General features: G+C 57.2%; 1 protein-coding gene across 1 annotated transcript in view; it reads left to right on the top strand.

Annotated features, from left to right (window-relative positions):
- The first annotated feature begins 291 nt into the window (after positions 1 to 291).
- DTX1 (deltex E3 ubiquitin ligase 1) overlaps positions 292 to 20,083 on the top strand; it is a 34,215-nt gene continuing 14,423 nt past the window's right edge. The window contains exons 1-3 of the mRNA XM_032876228.1: positions 292 to 517; positions 1,031 to 2,029; positions 17,521 to 18,199. Of these exons, the coding sequence (XP_032732119.1) occupies positions 1,771 to 2,029; positions 17,521 to 18,199 (938 nt within the window). The 5' untranslated portion in view covers positions 292 to 517; positions 1,031 to 1,770. The remainder of the gene's footprint in view (positions 518 to 1,030; positions 2,030 to 17,520; positions 18,200 to 20,083) is intronic.

The following is a 20,083-nucleotide window of genomic DNA, read 5'->3' as shown; positions in this document are numbered from 1 at the left end:
CAAGCATTTATTGAGCACCTATTGGGTTCCAGGCCCTGGGACTGGGCAGCTGGAATGTGAAGACGACTACGATTCAAGCAGGCGACCCACAGACACCTCACTCCAAGCCTGGCTTCCTGCTTGGGGTCAGGAGACCTCCCGGGGTCCCAGATGGGCCTAGCCGAGGATTTGGGGCGTCCCGGGTACTCGCGTGTCAGCGCCGGCGGCGCCTCGGGGCTGGTCTGTCTCCTCCCCTTCCTCCTTCTCCGCCCCCTCCTCCGCCCCTCCCCGGAGCGCGGCGGCGGCCGCCTCCCACCCGCGGGATCCCGGCTTCCAGAGCCGGCGCGTGCGTCCGTCGGTCGGCGGGGCAGTCTGTCCGCGCGCGGAAAGCCCAGCGCCCCGGCGTGCTGTGGCTGCGGGGCCTGGAAGGGAAAGGGCGCGGAGGCGGGACCGCGGTTCCCTCCCACTCCGGGGGGAGCCCAGGAGGCGGCGGTGCTGAAGAGGCGGCGGAGCAGGAGGCAACACAGCGGAGAAGGCGGTGAGAGCGCGGGGTGCTCAGGGACCCCACCCCCGGCTCCTGCAGGGGGCCGGCGCGCGCAGGGGGAAGGTCTTGGCTGGGGAAGGGGGGCTGGTACTCCCAGGGCGGGAGGCAGCGACGTTCCAGCTCCCGGCTTCGCCTGCTCGGTGACGCGACCCCCGAGGGGCCCTGGGCCGCGCCTGCAGCGCCGCGCATCCTCGCACATCCCCGCGCATATCCGCGCATCCCCGTGCACCCTGCATCCCGGCGGGGCGCGGGCCCCGGGGGAGGGGAGCGCTCGGGGAGCTGAGGAGGGGGCGCCGCAGGCGAGGAGCCCCGGAAAATCGCGCCCCCGGCCCCAGTCCTCAGTTCAGGCCTGCCCCAAGGGAACACGGGCGGCGACCCCCTTAAGCCCCCCTCGCCGTCCCCCCCATCGGTTCCCCATTGTTCTCAGCCGATCCCTCTCCCGGGAAGGGGGAGGGGGTGCTGCGCTCTCCTCTTAAAGGGCCCTCTCCCCTTCTTGTCTCCCGGCAGGTCGCGAGCACGAGTGGGGTGGGGCGTGCCCACGGGCCCCCGCCCCCCTCGTCCCCCTAGCCCAGCTCCGGAGCCGCAGCCCGGCCGGCGGGCCAGGGGTACGCGGCGCACCCTCCCCCGTGCGTTCTTCAGCAACCCAGGCCTACCAGGACGCCGTGTGGAGAAGGAACCAGGGGGACTGGGACGCCCCCCTTCAGCAGGAGCCGTCGGAGGGGCGGACCCAAGACCAGGCAAGCAGCCCCACTGGAGCCAGGCGCAGGGTCTGGGACGCAGTTGGGAGCGCAGAGGGCCGGCTGGGCGCCGCAGAGGCAGCAGCAGGCTGGCCCCAGGCCTCCTGGGTGACAGGCCTTGCGTGGCCGGCTGGGAAGAAGTGACCAGAGACCAGCAGGGAAGAGACTGGACCTAGAGCAGGGGCGGCTGCCTCACTCCTTTTCCTGAGCGGAGGGAGCCAAGGAATCTAGAGCAGCGTTTCCCCCATCACAAAAAAAGACACTTGCTTTCCGGAGCAGCACCTTTATGAGACAGTGCTGGGGGAAGGGGTCCTTGGAGCCTGGAGCAGCACCCTGCATGCCTTTCACTGAGGCCTCTGGGCCTCAGAGAGGACCCCGAGGTAGAAAGGAGACCAGTTGGCTCTTGCTACCCACCCTGGGGAGAGAGGAAGTTCCCTGCCCGCCCCCAGGCCCAGGAGGAGCTGGGCCTGTCCTAGGGGGGTCCTGGCCCCTGAGGCTGCAGCAGTGGCCATGTCCAGGCCAGGCCAAGGTGTGATGCTGCCAGGGAGCGGGCTGGGGTTCCCACCGCAGAACGTGGCCCGGGTGGTGGTGTGGGAGTGGCTAAATGAGCACAGCCGCTGGCGGCCTTACACGGCCACCGTGTGCCACCACATCGAGAATGTGCTCAAGGAGGATGCCCGCGGTTCCGTGGTCCTGGGGCAGGTGGACGCCCAGCTGGTGCCCTACATCATTGACCTGCAGTCCATGCACCAGTTTCGCCAGGACACAGGTGAGCAGACTTGCCCCCGCCCCTCCCCACCTCGGCCCTCCCCACCCCTCCTGCCAGGCTGAGACTGAGCCCTCACCTGCCCACACCAATGTCACCACCCTTCATGGTGGGATGCTGGAATCCCCACAGCATCCCTGAGTCGGGGAGACAGGGACTGCAGGAAGGCTGGTCTGCTGATCCAAAAAAGGGACAGCCTAGCCTCGTCCAGCAGAAGACTTGGGCTCCAATCCGGCCTTTGTATAAGTTGTAGGGCCTTGGGGGAGTCACATCAGGTCTCTTAGCCTCAGCTTCCTTATCTGTAAAATCGGGGAATCAGTGTCTCTCACTGCTGTGGGACAATTAAATACAATTGTGCTTACTGAGCACAGGACCTAGAAAAGCCTTAGCACCCAGGAAGAGAGCTTTCCAAGCACTTCCTCATTTGATTCTTTTCCAGCAGTCACAGACACGAAGTCTTATAATCGTATAATTATTATGGTCATTATTAGTCCCATCTACAGATAAAAAAACTGAGTCTCGCAGAAACTGAGTGATTTAAACTCAGAGCGGAGATTTAAGCCCAGGCAATTGAATTCCAGAGCCAGTGCTCTTGACTGGTTTCCTGCACTGGTTCCACGTGTTGGCGGTATTGGGACAGTGTTTGGGGAGGGGGGGAGGTGGTGGGGGTGGTGATGGTGGGGGTGGGGTGGCAACGATGGGGATAGTGTTGGTGGTGTTGCCAATGGTAGTGTTGACCGTGGAATTGGTGGTGGTGGCATTGATGGTTGTGTCGGGAGTTGTCTTGGGGGGCATTGTGATGGGGCAGTAATGGTGGAGAGAGTGAGGTTGGTGGCAGTCTTGGCGGCTGTGTGATAGGTAGATGATGGTGATAAAGATGGTGAGGTCCACGCTCAGCATTCTTGTTCTGGAAACATGCCATCCCTGTGGAGATCTCTATGAGCCATTGTAGCTTGGTGGTCTCTGACAAGCTTGGTAGGCAGTGGGGGACAGTGAGTGCCTGCCTCAAGGAAGCTGCCACAGAATCCTTGGCATGTTCGGCCCCAAGGACCAGTGATGGAGGTTTGGGGGGAGTCCCTGTTAATCCCTGGTTGGTAGAACTGCACATAACAGCCTTGGAAGTAGTAGGACACTTCCCTGTTCTCTAGAGCCATCTAGTATGGTTGCCATCAACTACATGTGGCTATTCAAATTCACATCGATTAAAATTGAACTTTAAAATTCAGTCCCACAGTCCCCTACCCCCATTTCAAGTGCTAAACAGCCACACATGTCTCATGGCTACCATATTGGACACCATAGATTCAGAACATTGCCATTACCACAGAAAGTTCTAGTGGATAGCTATACTCTAGGACATTGCTTGGTGTTTACAGAGTGGTCACCAAGTATAGAAGCACAGATGAATTCATAATACATGGTTTTAGTTCATCTGTTGCCATAACTCCAGGCACTGACGGCAGTCACTGGTGGTACCAGGCATCCATTCATACTATCATACAGTCATTTATTGATCTCGCTGTGTGGCAGACCCTGTGCTAAGCACTAGGGAAAAAAATGCATGGAGCAAGACAGAGAGAGTGCTGAATAGAGGTTCACTGGAGGACCTACACTAGAGGACTTATGCTGGAGGTCCCAGGGAGCAAGCAAACACAAAATGCACAGATAATCAGTTGCAGGCCTGAGAACATGAAATAATCCTGGGGGAAGGGTGGTGATGGAAGGTTAATCTGAGGAAGTGATGTTTGAACAGGAATCTGAAGAATGAGGGAAGGGAGCCGTGTTCCAGGCAGAGGGAACAGCCAGTACAAAGGCCCTGTGGTAGGAAAGAGCAGCATACATTCAAATCCACTGTGTGTAGAATGCGGTGAATGAGAAGGTGGTGCAGGATGGGGTTGGAACACAGCCTGGACAGGCATGAAAAGGGCTTTGAATTTTCTCCAGACAGTAGAGAAAATCGCCATTGAACCCTCCTGCCCATTCTTCCACAGAGGCACTGAGTCCCTGATAGAGAACTGAGAAATGCTAGGCATCCCCTGCCCTATTCACCGTTTATCCCCAAACCCTCTCTGGTGCAGGGCAGCGGTTAGACATCAGGAGGAGGTGGGTTTTCTCTTTGGTTTGATGTTTGGCTTCTGCAGGTTCAGAACTAGCACTGGGTGTGGAAATTTTCCATGGTCTGGCTTGGAGGGTGACCTTGAGTGGCCGGGATAGCCACCTCCCCACCCCCAAGGCTGTCACGTTGACCGCTCGGTGTCTGATCCCCTCTTTCGGGCCCCTTTTCTATACCCAGCACACCCACTTGGGCCCCTAGTTACCCAGACTGCCTCCATTCCCTGCCTCGGCAATCCCCTTACTCTCTTGGTGGCACCCCTTTTATGGTTCAACCTCACTGAATCCCTCAGAAGTTCAGCTTCATTTACTTCCCTGCACCTCCTCCCCAGAGCTGCTCACCCACACCTGCCCCCTGTTTGCCGGAAAAGGGAAAAAAAACACTTATCCCTCAACAGGCTGCTGGGAGGCTGCCAAGACCCCCCAGCGAGGGAGGAAGGCCTGGAAATCTATGGGGTGGAGGGTGGGGCACTTTGGTTGGGGAAAACTGTTGGAGGGAGGGGCTCAATGCCTCCCCACCAGACCCATTATCATGTGCCCCCTGGTCCTCCCAGAAGTAAGACAATGGCAAGAAAGGACATCTTGTTCTCACTGGTAATGGTCCGGAGAGACCCTCAAGCAGGTGTCCTTAGCTCTCCTTGCCTCAGTGTCCACATTTATGAAATGAGCAAGAGTATCACCTTGCTAGCAGGGTTGTTGGGTAATGGAGAGAACCAAGCCTGTTATTTTATCTCACAAACATTGATCACCCACCATGAGCCTAGCATGTACTAAACACTACAGATGAGCAAGAAATGGGTAGGAAATGCTCAATCTTGAAGACTATGATTTTGTCTCTTTTTCTTTCTGTCAAACACACACACACACACACACACAGAACCGTATAAAGTTAGGAAACCGAAAGCTCTCACATATATACTGAAATGAACACAGCTCCTATCTAGATTTTCTAATTGCAAAATTCTTGATAAGTTCACTGAAGCTGAATTTGAACTTGGTTTGGGGGGAGGTAGCATGGAGCCCCAGCTTTGCTAGTACTCTAACGCTAGAACTGAGCTGACAGACTTTCTGATTAGGTCAGATAGTAACTTAGCCTTTGTGAGCCGTACGGTCCCTGCTGTAAGTGCTCACATCTGCCGTTGTGGTACGAAAGCAGCCATAGATGGGAAGCAAGTGAACAACTGGGCTGTGTTCTAATAAAACGAGTTGTGGACGCTGAAATTTGAATTTGTGGGATTTTCACAAGTCATGAAATAATCTTTGTTTTCCAACTATTTAAAACTGTGAAAACCACTCTCAGCTCATGAACTGTGCAAAGGCTGGCCGGGGGAGGATTTGGCCAGCAGGCTCCAGTTCACTGACCCCTGCTGTCTCGTGTTCTTGACCTGCCCCTGGGGTAACACAGGGGCACCCCCCCTCGCTCCCCGCCCCCCCAAGACACAGCATATACCGAACTCCACATCTCGTGGTGGGTGCCGCGGTGCACACGCGTGTGCCTACAAACACACAGCACCAACCCGCTTGGATGCCACTGACGCAGGAATGCCCTGTGTGTGTGTGTGTGTGTGTGTGTGTGTGTGTGTGTCGTGCAGCCAGCGGAAGGAAGCCCGGGTGTCAGGCTCGGCCCACAGGAGAGAGGCCAGGCCGGGTCCCACGGGGGCTTCTGTTTGTTCAGCCGGTGCCTGCTCACCTCTTCCCTGCTGGGCTGTTTTCATCACTCCCCACGGGAGGTGAGGTTCTCTTTGAAGCTCTGCAGGTCCACAGTGCAGGGGGAAGGCTGTGACCCTGGGCCACGTGATGTTAGATCCCTCACACTGGGGTCCCAGGCACAGGCCTGAGAGGGAGAGCCAGGGTAGGCAAGGGATAAGGCAGAGGCGTGTCCTCTGCAGTACCATGATCTTCTTGCTGTTTCCCTCACACTTTCCTCATTCTTCCTTGGTCTTGAGCTGCCCCTACCATGGGCAAATCAAGAGTCACGAATGGGAAATGCAGGTCAATGGGTTTGCCCAGGTGAGAGCAGCAAGTGGGGGCAGAGGTGTCTCCAAGGGTCACGGCGGTCTTGGGGACAGGGGCTGGCTCCCACTAGCGGTGGGGAACCGCTATCTGCCTCCCTTGTGAGGCAACAACTTCCCTGAAGGTCATTGTCCCCCACCCTGCCATTGGGGTGGTGGCTTCTGAGGGTCTCACCCAGACCCCGGATTTTCCACGTGCTCCCCACAGCTGAACAGTGATGTGACTTAGCCACCTCCCAGGCAACTCCCACATTCCTCCCTGAACTCACATGGTTGGGACAGGATGGGCCACCTTTCTGACAGACTGGTGTCTCCCATTCTCCTCTCCCTTGCTAGGGGGACTTATGGCAGCCTTCTTCTCACTCTGAGGATGGGACAGCTGAGGCTGGGGAGGTCAGGCTGAGGACCATCCAGAGCTGCTGTCCCGAGGCTTGAAGCTTGGCTGCACCAGCACTTCCAGACTGTAGGGCTGGAGCAATCGGGGCGGCTGGTTTCAGTTTCCTGAGCCTACATCATTCACTCTCCGGGGAGCTTGGGCTCCTCTCAGCCCTGGTCACTGCCCTTATGGGAATGTCCTGTCTGAGGACGTGCTTAGGTTATTGGAAACCAGAAGGGCCACCCAGAGAGGGGAGCGGCCATCACCAGGGAAAGCACTGCCAGAATTTAAACTCCTAGGCAGGCCGTTGTTACAGATGGAGAGACTGGGGCCAGAGAGAGTGAGTGACTTGCCCACAGTCACACAGCCATTCAGCCCCAAGCTGGAATCCAGGCCACTCAGACAGGTCTCAGGGATGGAGAACAAGGGCTGAGAGGGTCCCCTCCCCCTTCTCCCTTGAGAGCTCTGTTGGGGCTTGTTGTCAGGGTCCAGTCCAAGGCAGGAGTGGCCTGGGCAATGCCAGAGGCCTCCGGGACCAGCTCCCTAGTTACAGGACCCCTGGACCCTCTCCCAGCCGAGCTGGGAGACTCCAGCAGCTGGGCTTGACAGCAGAGGCAAGAAGGACGCTGTGTGTTTGGGCGGGAGTGGGGGCAGGGAGGGGTCCATCCCATGGTGGCAGCAGGTCCAATGAATGGAAATCCATTCACACAGTTTTCTCCCAGCACTACCTGCTACAAGGCCTCCATTTCCACCACCACAGACAGCCCTTCTAGCCTCCAGGTGCTTTTCTGGCTCCAGGAGACTCTTCTGATAACATAAACTCATTTTCACTTTTATCTAACAGTTCAGGGGTGCCTGGTCAGTGACAGGCTCTGGGCTGGGTCCTGGGGACACCGAGAGAGGGACAGGACCCTTGCCAGAGTGATTTCAGAGTCTGGTGAAGGCCAAGGCAGATCGATAGCATGGGAACCACACTTGAACCCTCTGACTCAGACATGGAGCTGAATTCAGCCTGGTCCTTTGCTGGCTGTGTGACGGTGAGCACACCCCCTAACTTCTGGTAGCCTCCGTTCCCGCCTTGGTAAAGGGACAATGACAACAGTCCCTCCCAAGAGGGCTGTCATGAGGATTAAATGAGATAATATAGGTGAAAGCACAAAGAATATTACTTTGCCCATAGTTATCCCTCATGCTCAAGTAGGAAAAGGATTGAAATGCTCCATAGGCGAGGTGCAGGTTGCCTTCTGCTGGGTAATGTGGGCAGCGTAAGCCTGGGGACTCTGAGAGGGAGGACTTCCTTGAGGACCAGACCTCCACGAGTGCGTACGGTTTGAGGAACACTTCCAGGTGGCAGAAGCAGCATCGTCGAGGTCCTGAAGGAGATCTCAGGCCCAGGTGGAAGAAGGAGGTTGTGACACAAGAGGAGAGGGGGTAAGGGAGGCCTCTTGGGTCCCACTGGGTTTCACAGGGCTGCCAGCTGCTGCCCGTTAGCAGGCGGGCCCCAGGGGACCCAGCGCCGAGCTGCAGGACCAGCCTCGTTAATCACGGACCCTTGGAAGCCAGAGCTGATGCAGGTTGGGGGTGGGGGTCTGACGCAGGCACATCCTTACAATCTACTGGGCTCTCCCCGCCCAGCCAGTAGGCATCACCCCATTTTCCACACAGCAAAACTGAGGCTCAGAGGGTGGGGAGCCTGAGCTAGGAGAAGGGGGGTGGGACATTCAGATTCAGGTCTTCGGACCCCCTCCCCTTGCCAGGCCTGGCAGCCCCAGCACCTTGGACAGCACTGCCAGCGCCCTGCCCATGCCTGTCGGTTGGTGGGGGGGTGGGGGCTTGGGGGGGTCCTGGGTCAGATCCTCTTCATACCCAGCTTCTTCCCTCTCCTCTCCTGTCCCTGCCTTTCCTTTCCCCCCTGCATCCTTCCCTGCCTTCTCCCATCCCCCCAGCCTCCTCCTTCAGAGGGAGCTATGGAGTCCAACCCAGAGGGGATGAGGCTGTGGCAGGGGAGGGGATGGGGTCTGATGGGCCAGGAGGCCAGGCACCAAGGATGTGGGGCTGTTCCTCACCTCGGAGCCCTACGAGCGATCAGGTTGGGGACTCAGTCCCCTCGGATCCTGTGCGGCTGTGTTCTTGCTCTGCCACCCTGGCTAAGCTCCTCTCCCTCTCTGGGCTCCTCCCACTGGGGCTCTGGGGCTGATCCAGGGGGCCACCTCCACCTGCCCAGGCTGTAGTAGCAGGCTGGTGATGGGGTACGGGAGGGAGTCTGGCACCCGGCCCTGGAGCTGAGTGCCCTGAAATGCGGAACAAAGGACAAGGCAATCAAAGCAGGCAGTGCTGGCGGCCAGGCCGGTCCTGCCAGCAACCGCAGCACAGCCACCGCTCCTCCTGATGACAGGCCAGGCCCGCCACTGCGGGGGCCTTTGTCCCCTCTCCTTCCAGCCGCAAGCAGAACACACAAAAGGAAGCACACGGTTTACCTGAAACCACACCATTATGGGGCTCTCCTTGTAGAGCGGCTCCTCTCTCCTAGAGAACGAGGGTTCATTCATGCCAAGGTGTTAGTTACCGGACACTGAGGAAGAAAGAGAAGGGGCCTCAGCTCAAGATCTACCTCGATTTCTAGGGGATTGGGGCCAAATCCCTTCTTTTCCTGGGACCCAGTTCCCCCATCTTGACAGGGGCAGAAAGCTCCAATGCCCCTAGAGCCCGGGAAGCTCACAGAAGTGTGTGCATTGGTTGGGAAGGCAAAGGTTCTCAGTTGTTGTTCTCTAGTGCTTGGTACACAGTAGGTGCTCCATTAATGCTCAGACCCATGACTGTGGTGACCGTGGCTCAGTTTCTGAGAACGGTTGCCAAGGAGGCCAGCCCCCGTGGCCACATCTTTGGATATTTGGGGATTTTTGAAATCCAGACTTGAGTGAGTCTCCCCCAATTTTTAAATGCTGGTCATTCTTAAAAATGTAAATAGCACGCAGACCAAAACACACTCTCATCCACCACTAACTTGCAATCTCCAAGCTTTGTAGCTTCAGTCAGGTGACCTCACATGTATTTGGTCCTTTCTTCCTTCATTCAGCGAGCATTTTCCAAGTGCCTGTCCCTGTGTTCCCGGCTCTCAGGGGACGCTAAGGTGGCTGAAAGCCAGCCCAGCTTTTGGGAGGCTCCCAGGCTGGAGCGAACACAGCCTCAATATTTGAGTGAGCTATGTACTTCAACGGGGTACGGCAGGTGCAAGGTGCTATGGGAGCCCCAGGAACGGTGTGGTTCTCCCTAGGGGAGGCAGAGAAAATCCCAAGAGGATATAGCACTGGAGCTGAGCCAGGAAAACCAGGAAGATTGTTTGGGAACTCGGCAGGGAGGAAAGTGGGGTAGGTGACTAGAGCATCAGAGGCAGTGGTGTGTGCAGATTCACAGAGGCACAGGTATGCACGGTGTGTTCAGAAAATAACTAGAAGTTTGGTGTGGTTAGAGTGTCAGGCTTCACAGCTTGCGAGGGGTCTCAGAGATGAGCTGAAGAGCTTCGACTGATTCCGAAGGGCACTGGGGAGCCACTGATGTGTGTTGAGCAGGGAAGTGATGTGGTCGGACCAGTTTGGTTCTGGTTGCCACGTGAGAACACACTGCAGGGCACAGAGGCTGGAAGCTGGGACCCGGGGCAGAGGCTACCACAGAAGCTGAAGCCAGCCCTGATGGTGGCTGGGACCAGGGAGGTGGCGGTGGAAGTGGGTAGAAGTTCAGATCCATCTAGGTTACATCCGGGTTTCATAACGTAGTAGCTGTGTGACCTGGGGCAAGTCGCTTCACCTCTCTGGGCTGCAGCATCTGTACAATGCAACGATTAATAACGGAACGGTTCTGAAGGGCCTTGTGTGGACTGAGAGTTGGCCAAATGGAGCACTTAGAACAGACCCTGCCACACAGTAGCTCCTCGGCGGGGGCATTTACTACTGTGATGATGTCTATTTCAGAGAGGAGGAAGGAGATGCTCAGAGAAGTCGGGTCAGCTGCCCAGGGCCACACAGCGCTCTAGGAGCTGGAGGCTGTCTGTTCCTTATATTCCCCACCCCCTTATCTCCACCTGTAGCTCTTGCTGTTGTGCAAAGGGGCTGAACCCAAGTGTGCTAGAAGCCAGGTGACCAAGAAGCCCCCACACGGCCCATAAAATGGGCACAGGCAGCTGCCAGCAGCCAGAGGGACACAGGTCTTTGGAAACCCACATGAAGGCTGCAGCCTCCCCCAGTGCCCTGGCAGTCCCCCTCCCCCAGCCTTCCTTGCCCCTCCCCTCTCCTCTCCGTGGCCCTGGCCTGGCTGCCGGCCGACCCTGGGGAGCCTGGGCCAGCTTCAAACGTGCAGAAACCACTAATGGGCCACGGCTCTGCATGACGAGTCCCCTGGGAGCATTTGAAGGCAAACAGAATGCTGCGGGATTATTGATTCCGAGGCGTGGGGTGGGGGAGAGGCACCCTGGGGCCAGAGGCTGTGGTTCAGATCCCGGCCAGGCCCCTGCCCCAGACACCCCAACTCATCTTCTCAGGGAGCCTGACTCTCCCCATCTTCCGAATGGGGCTAAAATCCATCGGGCCGATGTGGAGACGGGCGTGGAGCTGACACATTCAGCGCATTCCAGCAATCAGGACGGTTATACCGTTACTGTTGCTGCCGCTTCAGGGGGCTCTGGTCGTGCGGACAGTCAGTGGGGGATAAAGGAGAGGAACTCTATTCTCGAAGGCCAGCTAGCAGGCTGAAGCCTCAACCGTGTGCCTTGCCCAACCTCCGTGCCTCAGTTTCCTCCTCCAGGAATGGGCAGTAGAGCAGACAGTAAAGGGAACAGCAATGGGAGCCAGGCAGCTGGGTATGGGGTCTGGCGAGACCACTTCCTCCCACATAACCTCGGGCATCTTCCTAAACCTCCCTGTGCCTCCGTTTCGCCGCCCCTACCATGGGGGTAATGATATCCCTACCTCATCAGGGTGTCACGAGGATTATGTGAGTTGACATGAACCCAGGCCATAGATGTGTGTCCTCTGACTGGGAACTGTTGGTGTTATGATTACATCTAGGTTGGTGGAGGAGTCAATGAGGTCCCTCACTGGGGCCCAACATCTCGGGGGCACTCAACTCACATTCAATCCACTGCCCAGCCTCCAGTCACAGGCCTGCAGCAGGACACCTCCCACCCAACAGAAAGTCCCATGACTGCCTCCCACAGGGCCTTCCTTCCCATTGGGGTCTGGGTATCCCCAAACTGAGTTCACTTCCCTGCAGGAAGCTGCCCCCAGAGGGAGAGGTGTCCTGCTGGGCCTCGGGACTGGCTCAGTCTAGGCAGGGGCCATTTGGAGGGTGAGGGACAAACAGGAGGGCATGGGCCCTCCCTTCTCTACAGTCAACTTCTTCTTAATACCAAAAGCTGGGTACTAAGACACCCACACAGCCCACCTCCAGGAAGGGGGTCTGATCAGCGCTACATTCTCAGGGCAGAAAATTCTCACAGCTAAAGACAGAGATCAAAGCTGAGGTAGTGAGTTCCCCATCGCTGGAGGTATCCTAGGCTGGGTTACTGCTTAGCTGTGTTGAACCCCTGAGAACCAGCCCAACCTGGTCTTTCCCTTTATTCCATGAATGAAGCATCAGTCCCAGCCCTCCCAAGGTTTCACTTCTCTGGGGCTCAGTTGCCTCATCTGTAAAACGGGAATAATTCTGGTCCCTCCTGGGAAGGAACCCTGTGCAAGGAGAAAATGAGTTAGTGAAGGAAAGTGCTCAGCACAGCATCTGGTGCACAGTAGGCGCTCAATAAATGCTTACTCCGTTGTTACAGCCATAGCTACTACCGGCTCCCTTGTCTCTCCTCCTGGCTCCTCCCTGTCTCTTGGCCTCACTCTCTTGTTCTCTCTCTGTGACTCTGTCAGTCTCTAGATTTGGGATTTTTTTTTTCTTTATGTCCCTCCCACCTGGTCTCGTGCTCTGCCCCCAGCTCTCTTGGTACCTCCATGCCACAACATTTCCCATTTTGAACTTGGCTTTCCTTTGGCAGTCTCTCTGTGCACGTGTGTCTCTGTCTCTCTGCGCCTCCCTCCCCCTATCTCTCACTCCCCACTGTGTTTTGATCTCTCTGCTTGTCTCTGCCCCTGGCGTGAACCACTCACTGGCTGCAGTGGCCGCGGCCGCCCCATGCCCGGTCTCCACAGGCCCAGCTCCCGAAATCCTCCAGCCGACATTTGGCCGAAGCCCCTCTTCCCTCAGTGCAGCTGGAACAAGATTGGAATTTTTCAGCCAAACATCTTAAGAAATGAAAGGAAGTTTGGGGGACAGACAACAAACGCAGACACACAAAAACAGGCCCAGAAGTGGTCCGTGCTTGACACAGGTCCCTAACCGCCAGGGGAGCACAGTCCCCCCCCCTTCTTGTCCTGCCCCCGGGGCCCCTGGAGGCCCAAGAGGGAAGCAGTCTGCTCAGGGACACCCAGTGGAGTGGGTGGGTGAGAAAGACCAGCTGTGCCTCCAGGCCCCCAGTTTCCCAGTTTCCCAGGCTGAAGAACCTCTGGCCCCATCTTAGACCCATTGTTTTGGCCAAAAATCTAGGCCAAGGACACTGGGAAGAAGTGCTTCTGCTCCCTGGGAACTCGGAAGATCGCAGCCCAGGCAGGTCACCCGGGATCCAGCAGGCCCCCCGCGGCCTGGTGCAGGGCCAGTCGGAGCCCAAGGTGGATGGATGGGCGGGCGGGCGCGGCAGGGTGCAGGGCCCAGCAGGGAGGACGGCAGCTGCCCTAATTACTCCAGCTCTTCAGGTTCCAATCTCGTTTGAAAAGGACTCCAGGGATGCAGCCTTTAATAACTACCAGTAAACAGGCAGGAAAATCGATACCGGGTAAATAGAGCCCTGGAGAGAGGGACGCCTGGGCTGGCTGGCCCTGACCTGCTGGGAGGGGCTCCCAGAGTCCTTTGTCGCGGGCTGGCCACACCGGCCTTTCCAGCCCTGTCCCCCCTTCCCTGGAGACCCTGTGTGCGCGTTGGCTCCGGCCGCAGTCTCAGCTCCCTCTCTGCTAAGACCAGCCTCTCCTCCTCCTTTCCATTCCCTCCGAGCCCTGACCTGTGCCAAGTAGGTTGCCTGTTTCCGTTACAGACACCTCTGTTGCACCAGGCTCTGTGCCTGGTGCTGGGAAGGCAGGCGTGGGTCCGACCCGGTTCTTGTCCTCCTGAAAGTCATCCGCCAACAAGGGAGATTAAGAACAACAATGAGTGATTTAATGACGATGCAAGGACACTTGTGCAATTTAAAGCTGCCAGTGCCAGCCAGAGCCGCAGAAACAGAAAAGCAAGTCCAGGAAGAGGGGGACACGGGGAGGGGTTTTGCTGGATGAATAGGAGTTCACCAAGCGAACAAGGGCTGGGAGAGGGAGAATGCGGTATGTAGTATGATTGTGTCATAAGAGCTTCTTGTTAACATTCACTGAGCACCTACCGCAGCCAATCACTCTGCTGGTCACTATGACCAGCATTATCTTGTTTTCTTTGGGGGTATATATTCATACCCCTATTTTGCAGAGGAACGCACTGAGGCTACGTGTGGAGCCAGGATTTGCCCATGGCCTCTGAGTCTTCTGAATTGCCTCTCTCAACCTCTTCACGCTGCATCTCCCACCTCTGACCCTGCCTAGCCCCGCTCAAGACTTGACACCCAGCTGTGATTACCTAAAGCAAGTTCCCATCCTTTCCCTTACCACCCAGGGCTTAACACCTTCCAGGTAACACAGCGCCTTCGCCCTCACTAGGAGGCTCAGGGCAGAACTCCAGGCATGTCAGACCTGAAGATCATCTATGACGAGGCCCCATTTTGCAGACGGGCACATGGACTCTCTGAGGAGACCTGCCCTCAGGAGCAGAACAGGAACAGGATCCAAAAATGTTTCCTCCCATCCCCTCTCAGACCTGCTCTGGAGAAACAGCATTGTCAAGGAAAAAATCGATATGCACACACTCAATTAAAGTGATAAATCAGGCATCAGAACAAGGCAGCCCGGGAGATGGGGGAGGGGAGATGTTCACGTGGTTGTGTTGAATGATACACGTGTCCAGGGACTCTAGCCTCACAGGTCTCTCTCCCATCCCTCCTCTGCCTTGGTTTTCCCAGCTCTCAGGGCCTGGGCAGTTGACAGAGGCAGGGGTAGTCCATAATCCTTGGGATTCTGACAGAGGAGCGAGTGGAGGGTTAGTTGTTTCAGCCTTGGGTGGTGACCCAAGTGAAGGTCTGGGAGAGTCTAGGCTCAGGAAAAGAGAAGCCTGAGCAAGGCAGGGGGAGGCGGGGATCTTCAGGAAAGGGCGGGTGGTGGGTCCCTACCCATCTGGCTGCAGATCCCCGGACTGGACCGGGCACCCTGGGGTTATGCGAGTTAACAGCCGAAATGCATTCTACATTGTGAGGGGTTACTGCCTGCCAGGCTCTGTGCTTGGCACTGGGGTAGAGCAGTGAGCAAAGCAGTCAAGATCCCTGACCTCTTGGGCCGACAGCCTGGTGGGAAGAGACAGTAAAGAAAGTATGCAGACTAATGTGTCATATCAGGTAGTGCTTAATGCCAAGAAGAAAAAGAACGCCAGGCAAGAAGATGGGAACCAGGACAGCTGTGTTAGAAGGTGGTCTGGGAAAGTCTTTCTGAATGGGTGACATTGGAGCAGAGACCAAAGGAAACTAGGAGAATATCAGCCCCTGCTCCAACCAAGTCATATTCCAGGTGGAGGGAACAGCAGAGGCAAAGCCCGAGACTGGACAGTGCTTGCAGTGTTGGAGGAACGGCAAGGAGGCCAGGGTGGCTGGAGCGGAGTGAGCGAGAGGGAGGCGGGAGGTAATAAGTCAGAGAGGAAGACGCAACATGGGACTTGGGAGGAGTTTTGTAGACAATGGGGGCTTTGGAGGTCACAGCGAGGACTTTGGCTTTTACTCCCGGTGAGAGGGGAGGCCATGGGAGGATTTGGGGCAGAAGAAAGATGTAATCTGATTCGCACTGAAAAAAAAAACAGACTACAGAATGCAAGGGCAGAGGCAGAGGACAGGCGTGAGTCTACTGCAAGAGTCCAAGCTGGAGAGAGACAGGGGTTTAGACCAGGTAGAATCAGTGCAGTGAGAAGTGGTCAGGTGTGGGATGTGTTTGACGGTAGAGGTGACTGGGTCTGCTAGTAGGCTGGATATAAGGTATGAGGTCAGGCAGGGAAGAGGCCAAGTTTTGGGGGAGGGGACGGTATTGGGGCCCAAGCAGCTGGAAGGATAGTGCTCTATCCAGCCATCGCAATGAGGACCACTTCAGGAGGAGCAGGTTTAGGGTGGGGAAAGATCAGAGCTCTGCTTTAGCAGGGGTGACCTTGAGATGCCCGTTGGACCTCCCCAGAAGCGTGCCAAGGAAGCAGCTAGAACCACAAGTCCGGCTCCCAGAGGGAGAGGGTGGGTCTGGAAATGACGGATTGGAATCACCTGAGTGGTCCTTCTCACAAGCTCACAAAGGGGTTGTGGGGTTGCTGATGCCCATTTTAGAGATGAGAAAGCTGGAGCTCAGGGATGTTGAGTCACGGGACCACAGTCACAGAGCTGGCCCATTGGGCAGTGGGGACTTGGAATGAAGTCTGTCTGCCTCCCAGCCCCTGGGGCCCAGCCCCATCCCTGGGCTCTGTGGCTTTTCTCACCGAATCCTCCCTGCAGCTCTGTGCAAGGGGGAGGGGCATGTCATGGGCTCGCATCACATTCCTTTTTGAGCTGGGGCCACCAAGACCTAGGCAGACTGAAGGGACTTGCCCACAGTTGAGAAGCAGTCAAGTGTGCAGCCTTCCTGCAGGTGTGCCAAGTGAGCCTGGCAAAACTATCCCTCCAAAGTGGTCCCAAAGCGCAGAGCAGGTTAAAGCCTCTGAGAAGTCCTGCAGCCTGGACTTCGCCTTGTCTCTATTTTCACGCAGTGTCCCAGGGAGCCTTGCTCCCATGGAGCACCTAGAGCTTTGGGAACATGAAGCAGTGGTTGAGAGCAAAGCCTCAGCGCCCTCCTTTTCTAAGTGGGGGCATCAACACCCACCTGGCTGGGGTTATCATGTGGTTCTGTGCATTTCCAATGAGTCCTAGGCGTGGAGCCCTCGAAAGCACAGTGGGCAGATGTCTGTTAAAGGAAGGAACACATGAACAAACAGATGAAAAAAAAAAAAAAACAGAGGAACTGGTGGGCGAAGGGATGGACAGACACAGAAATGAGCAAAAGGCGTGAAGGAACACAAGAGTAACCACACCCAAAAAGGATCGGGGTCTGAACTAGTGAATGCCTTCATACATTGGGCACCCACCTGCTCAGCACCTACTGTGTGCAGGTGCTGGGGACTCCGCAGTGAGGAAAACGAAGTCCCTGCCTTGGTGACATTCTAGTGAGAGGAGACAGAAAACAAGATAAATAGGTAAAATATAACTTATGCCAGATGGAGAAAACCAAGCAGGGATGGAGAGAGAGAAAAGGAAGTATGTGGAGGGGTGGCACATTTTTAAATAGGGTAGCGGTAAATGAGGGAACGGCTGAATGCATGAATTAAATTAGGGAGTGCGAAGGCATGCATCGACGAGAAGCATAAGGGATGATGGCAGGCTCGGGTGAAGGAGCTAATGAAGGAATTCCTGAATGAACCCAGATAGGAATGCCGGAACTAAGGCATGAATGAATGAATGAATGAAGGCGCGAGTGAATGAATGAACGAATGAGCCAATAGAAGAGTGCTTGATTAAAGCTCCCATGAGGGGGCTGGGTGAAGGAAGTTTGGACTGAGGCAAGAAGGCCGGCCTGCCCCCCACTGCGTGCATGGCCCTGGCTGCCCCTGCTCCCCGCACCGGGTTCCTCCGAACAGCCCTGGTGCACCCCGCCACTCCCCACTCCCCTGGGGCCTGTGCGGCCACCGCTCCGGTGTGGGTGCTGATTGGGGGGGGGCTGCCCTCCCCAACCCCCACCCCCGCTCTGACCGCCCTCCCCTTGTGAGCGCAGGCACCATGCGACCCGTGCGGCGCAACTTCTACGACCCGTCGTCGGCGCCGGGCAAGGGCATCGTGTGGGAGTGGGAGAACGACGGCGGCGCGTGGACGGCCTACGACATGGACATCTGCATCACCATCCAGAACGCCTACGAGAAGCAGCACCCGTGGCTCGACCTCTCGTCGCTCGGCTTCTGCTACCTCATCTACTTCAACAGCATGTCGCAGATGAACCGCCAGACGCGCCGCCGTCGCCGCCTGCGCCGCCGCCTGGACCTGGCCTACCCTCTCACCGTCGGCTCCATCCCCAAGTCGCAGTCGTGGCCCGTGGGCGCCAGCTCTGGCCAGCCCTGCTCGTGCCAGCAGTGCCTGCTGGTCAACAGCACGCGCGCCGCCTCCAACGCCATCCTGGCCTCGCAGCGCCGCAAGGCGCCCCCCGCTCCCCCGCAGCCGCCGCCGCCGCCGGGAGGGCCGCCGGGCGCGCTCGCCGTCCGCCCCAGCGCCACCTTCGCCGGCGCCGCGCTCTGGGCCGCGCCCGCTGCCGGCCCCGCCGAGCCGGCGCCGCCCCCCGGGGCGCCCCCGCGGAGCCCAAGTGCCCCCGGCGGCGCGCCCACCCCCGGACAGAACAACCTCAACCGGCCCGGGCCCCAGCGCGCCACCAGCGTGAGCGCACGCGCCTCCATCCCGCCGGGGTAAGACGGGCCCCGGGCGCAGGGGGGCTGCCCTCCAGGGCTAGGAGCGCAGAATCGCTGTGATCCTAAGTCACGAGCAATATCTAACATCTAGTAGATGTTCACTTTGTGCTAAGCACTAATTAAGCCCCTTAACGCGTTCTCGCTGGTTTCCCTCCATGCCCGGGACGCATCACCCCCAGTTTACAGATGAGGAAACCCCAAGCACAGGGAGGGTTCCTAACTACCCCCAGGATCCCACCATTCACAAGCGAGGGTGGGAGGGCATATCAGCAGTAATGGTGTGAGCTCCGTGTGTATCCCTTGCTGGACTAGTGCTCCAGACGGTTCTATCATGCCTAGGTTGCAGGTGGGGAGGCCAGGGCTGGGAGAGGTATGTCCCCCAGCTGGAGAGCAGGGATTGGAATTCAGAGCCGGGGAATTCCAGAGACTGTATTGTGTTGTCTTGGAATTTTTAGAAGGTTCCCGCCCCTCCCCCAGTCTCCTGTCCATCTCTCTCATGGAGGCTCCAACAGACTTGGGCCACTTGTTAGGAATATTTCCTCTGCACGCCGCACCTCAAGTTTCCCTGTTGCTTTGGGCTGATACTGTGGCTTTCAGGGGGCTCCGGAGACTCCGGGGTGACATGGGGTAGTGGCAGCATGGGGTGGTAGACCAGGAGAAGTCAGGCCCGCAGGAACCAGCGTCTCTGCTCTTGTTTTAGCCAGAGCAGCCCTTTAAGGAATCTCCTAGGAATTGGCTTTCCCAGCAGGATTTCACTGAGGAAATCCCCGGGTGAAGGCATCCCAGGCCCCAGGAGACAGACCCAGCCAGAGTCTGTCATCTGCTTGCTCTAGAGCCCTGACTCCATCCGTCTCAGCCTGACCAGTGGGAATGAGAAGGAGGAGCAAAGACCTTGACCTTGAGACAGACCAGAAGGGAAATGACCAGGTGGGGTGGGCACCAAGAGCCAGCTCTGCTCCTTTCACCATGGCCTGATCCAGGAAAGACCAGCAAAGGTCAGATCAGGAAGGAACTTTTGAGGTTACTCCTGCAGGCTGGAGAAGGGACAAGACCCTAAAGCTGGCTGCCTTGTCTGCCCTCTGTCCCTTTGAAGGTGACCGCTTGGGTTCAGATGCCCTCTCAGCTACTTCTGAGTTAGGCATGCTGAAGCGCACATCCTTTTCCTTCATTGACCCTCAGCCTCCTCACAGTGGCATATGGGAGCAGGATCTCCATGGTGTGAGGACGCTGTGGACCTGAGCACGGCATCTGGTCATCGCAATGGGGCTACGGTGGCAGGGAGGACTCTTGGCATCCAGGGAGAGGGATGGTGTGGAGGCAAGGGAGCCGCCGCCAGGGCTCAGAGCAGCAAATGACTCCTGATTCTTGGGGTGGCTTGCTGCAGCTGCCACCTGCCTCCTCACCCTTCCCTGGGCCTTCCCCCCAGGCCTTTCCTGAGGGAGAAGAGCGCGGGCCATGGGGACAAGCAGAGGTGCGCCCCTAGTGGCCCAGTGCCAACAGAGAGGAGCCCCATGGAGGTCAGAAGTCTTCTCAGAGAGGCACTGCAGGAGGGAGTCACCCACTTGGAGTCATGGGACTGGAATGTTCCCTGTAGGTAGCAGACTGGCTGTGTTATGAGAAGGGAGGACCGGCAGGCCCCCGAATGACAGCAAGGGGAGTCAGCCAGCTGAAGTGGGTGTGGAGGGGGCAGGACCAGGGAAATTCAGGGACCTCAGCAGCAAAAATTCGAGAACCTTCTCTCTGGGGCTGTATTGTTGTAACCCACTACTGGGTTACGAAATCAAAAGGTTGTAACCAGATTTTTTTTTTTTTTTGAATGGAATAGAATAGAATGGAGTGGAGTAGAACAGAACACATAGAATAGAGTAGAAAAAAAGTAAA

Source organism: Lontra canadensis, unplaced genomic scaffold (genome assembly GCF_010015895.1).
Source record: "Lontra canadensis isolate GAN:19392208 unplaced genomic scaffold, GSC_riverotter_1.0 scaffold58, whole genome shotgun sequence".
Classification (NCBI taxonomy): Eukaryota; Metazoa; Chordata; class Mammalia; order Carnivora; family Mustelidae; genus Lontra; species Lontra canadensis.
This window is presented reverse-complemented; position numbering and strand designations above follow the sequence as displayed.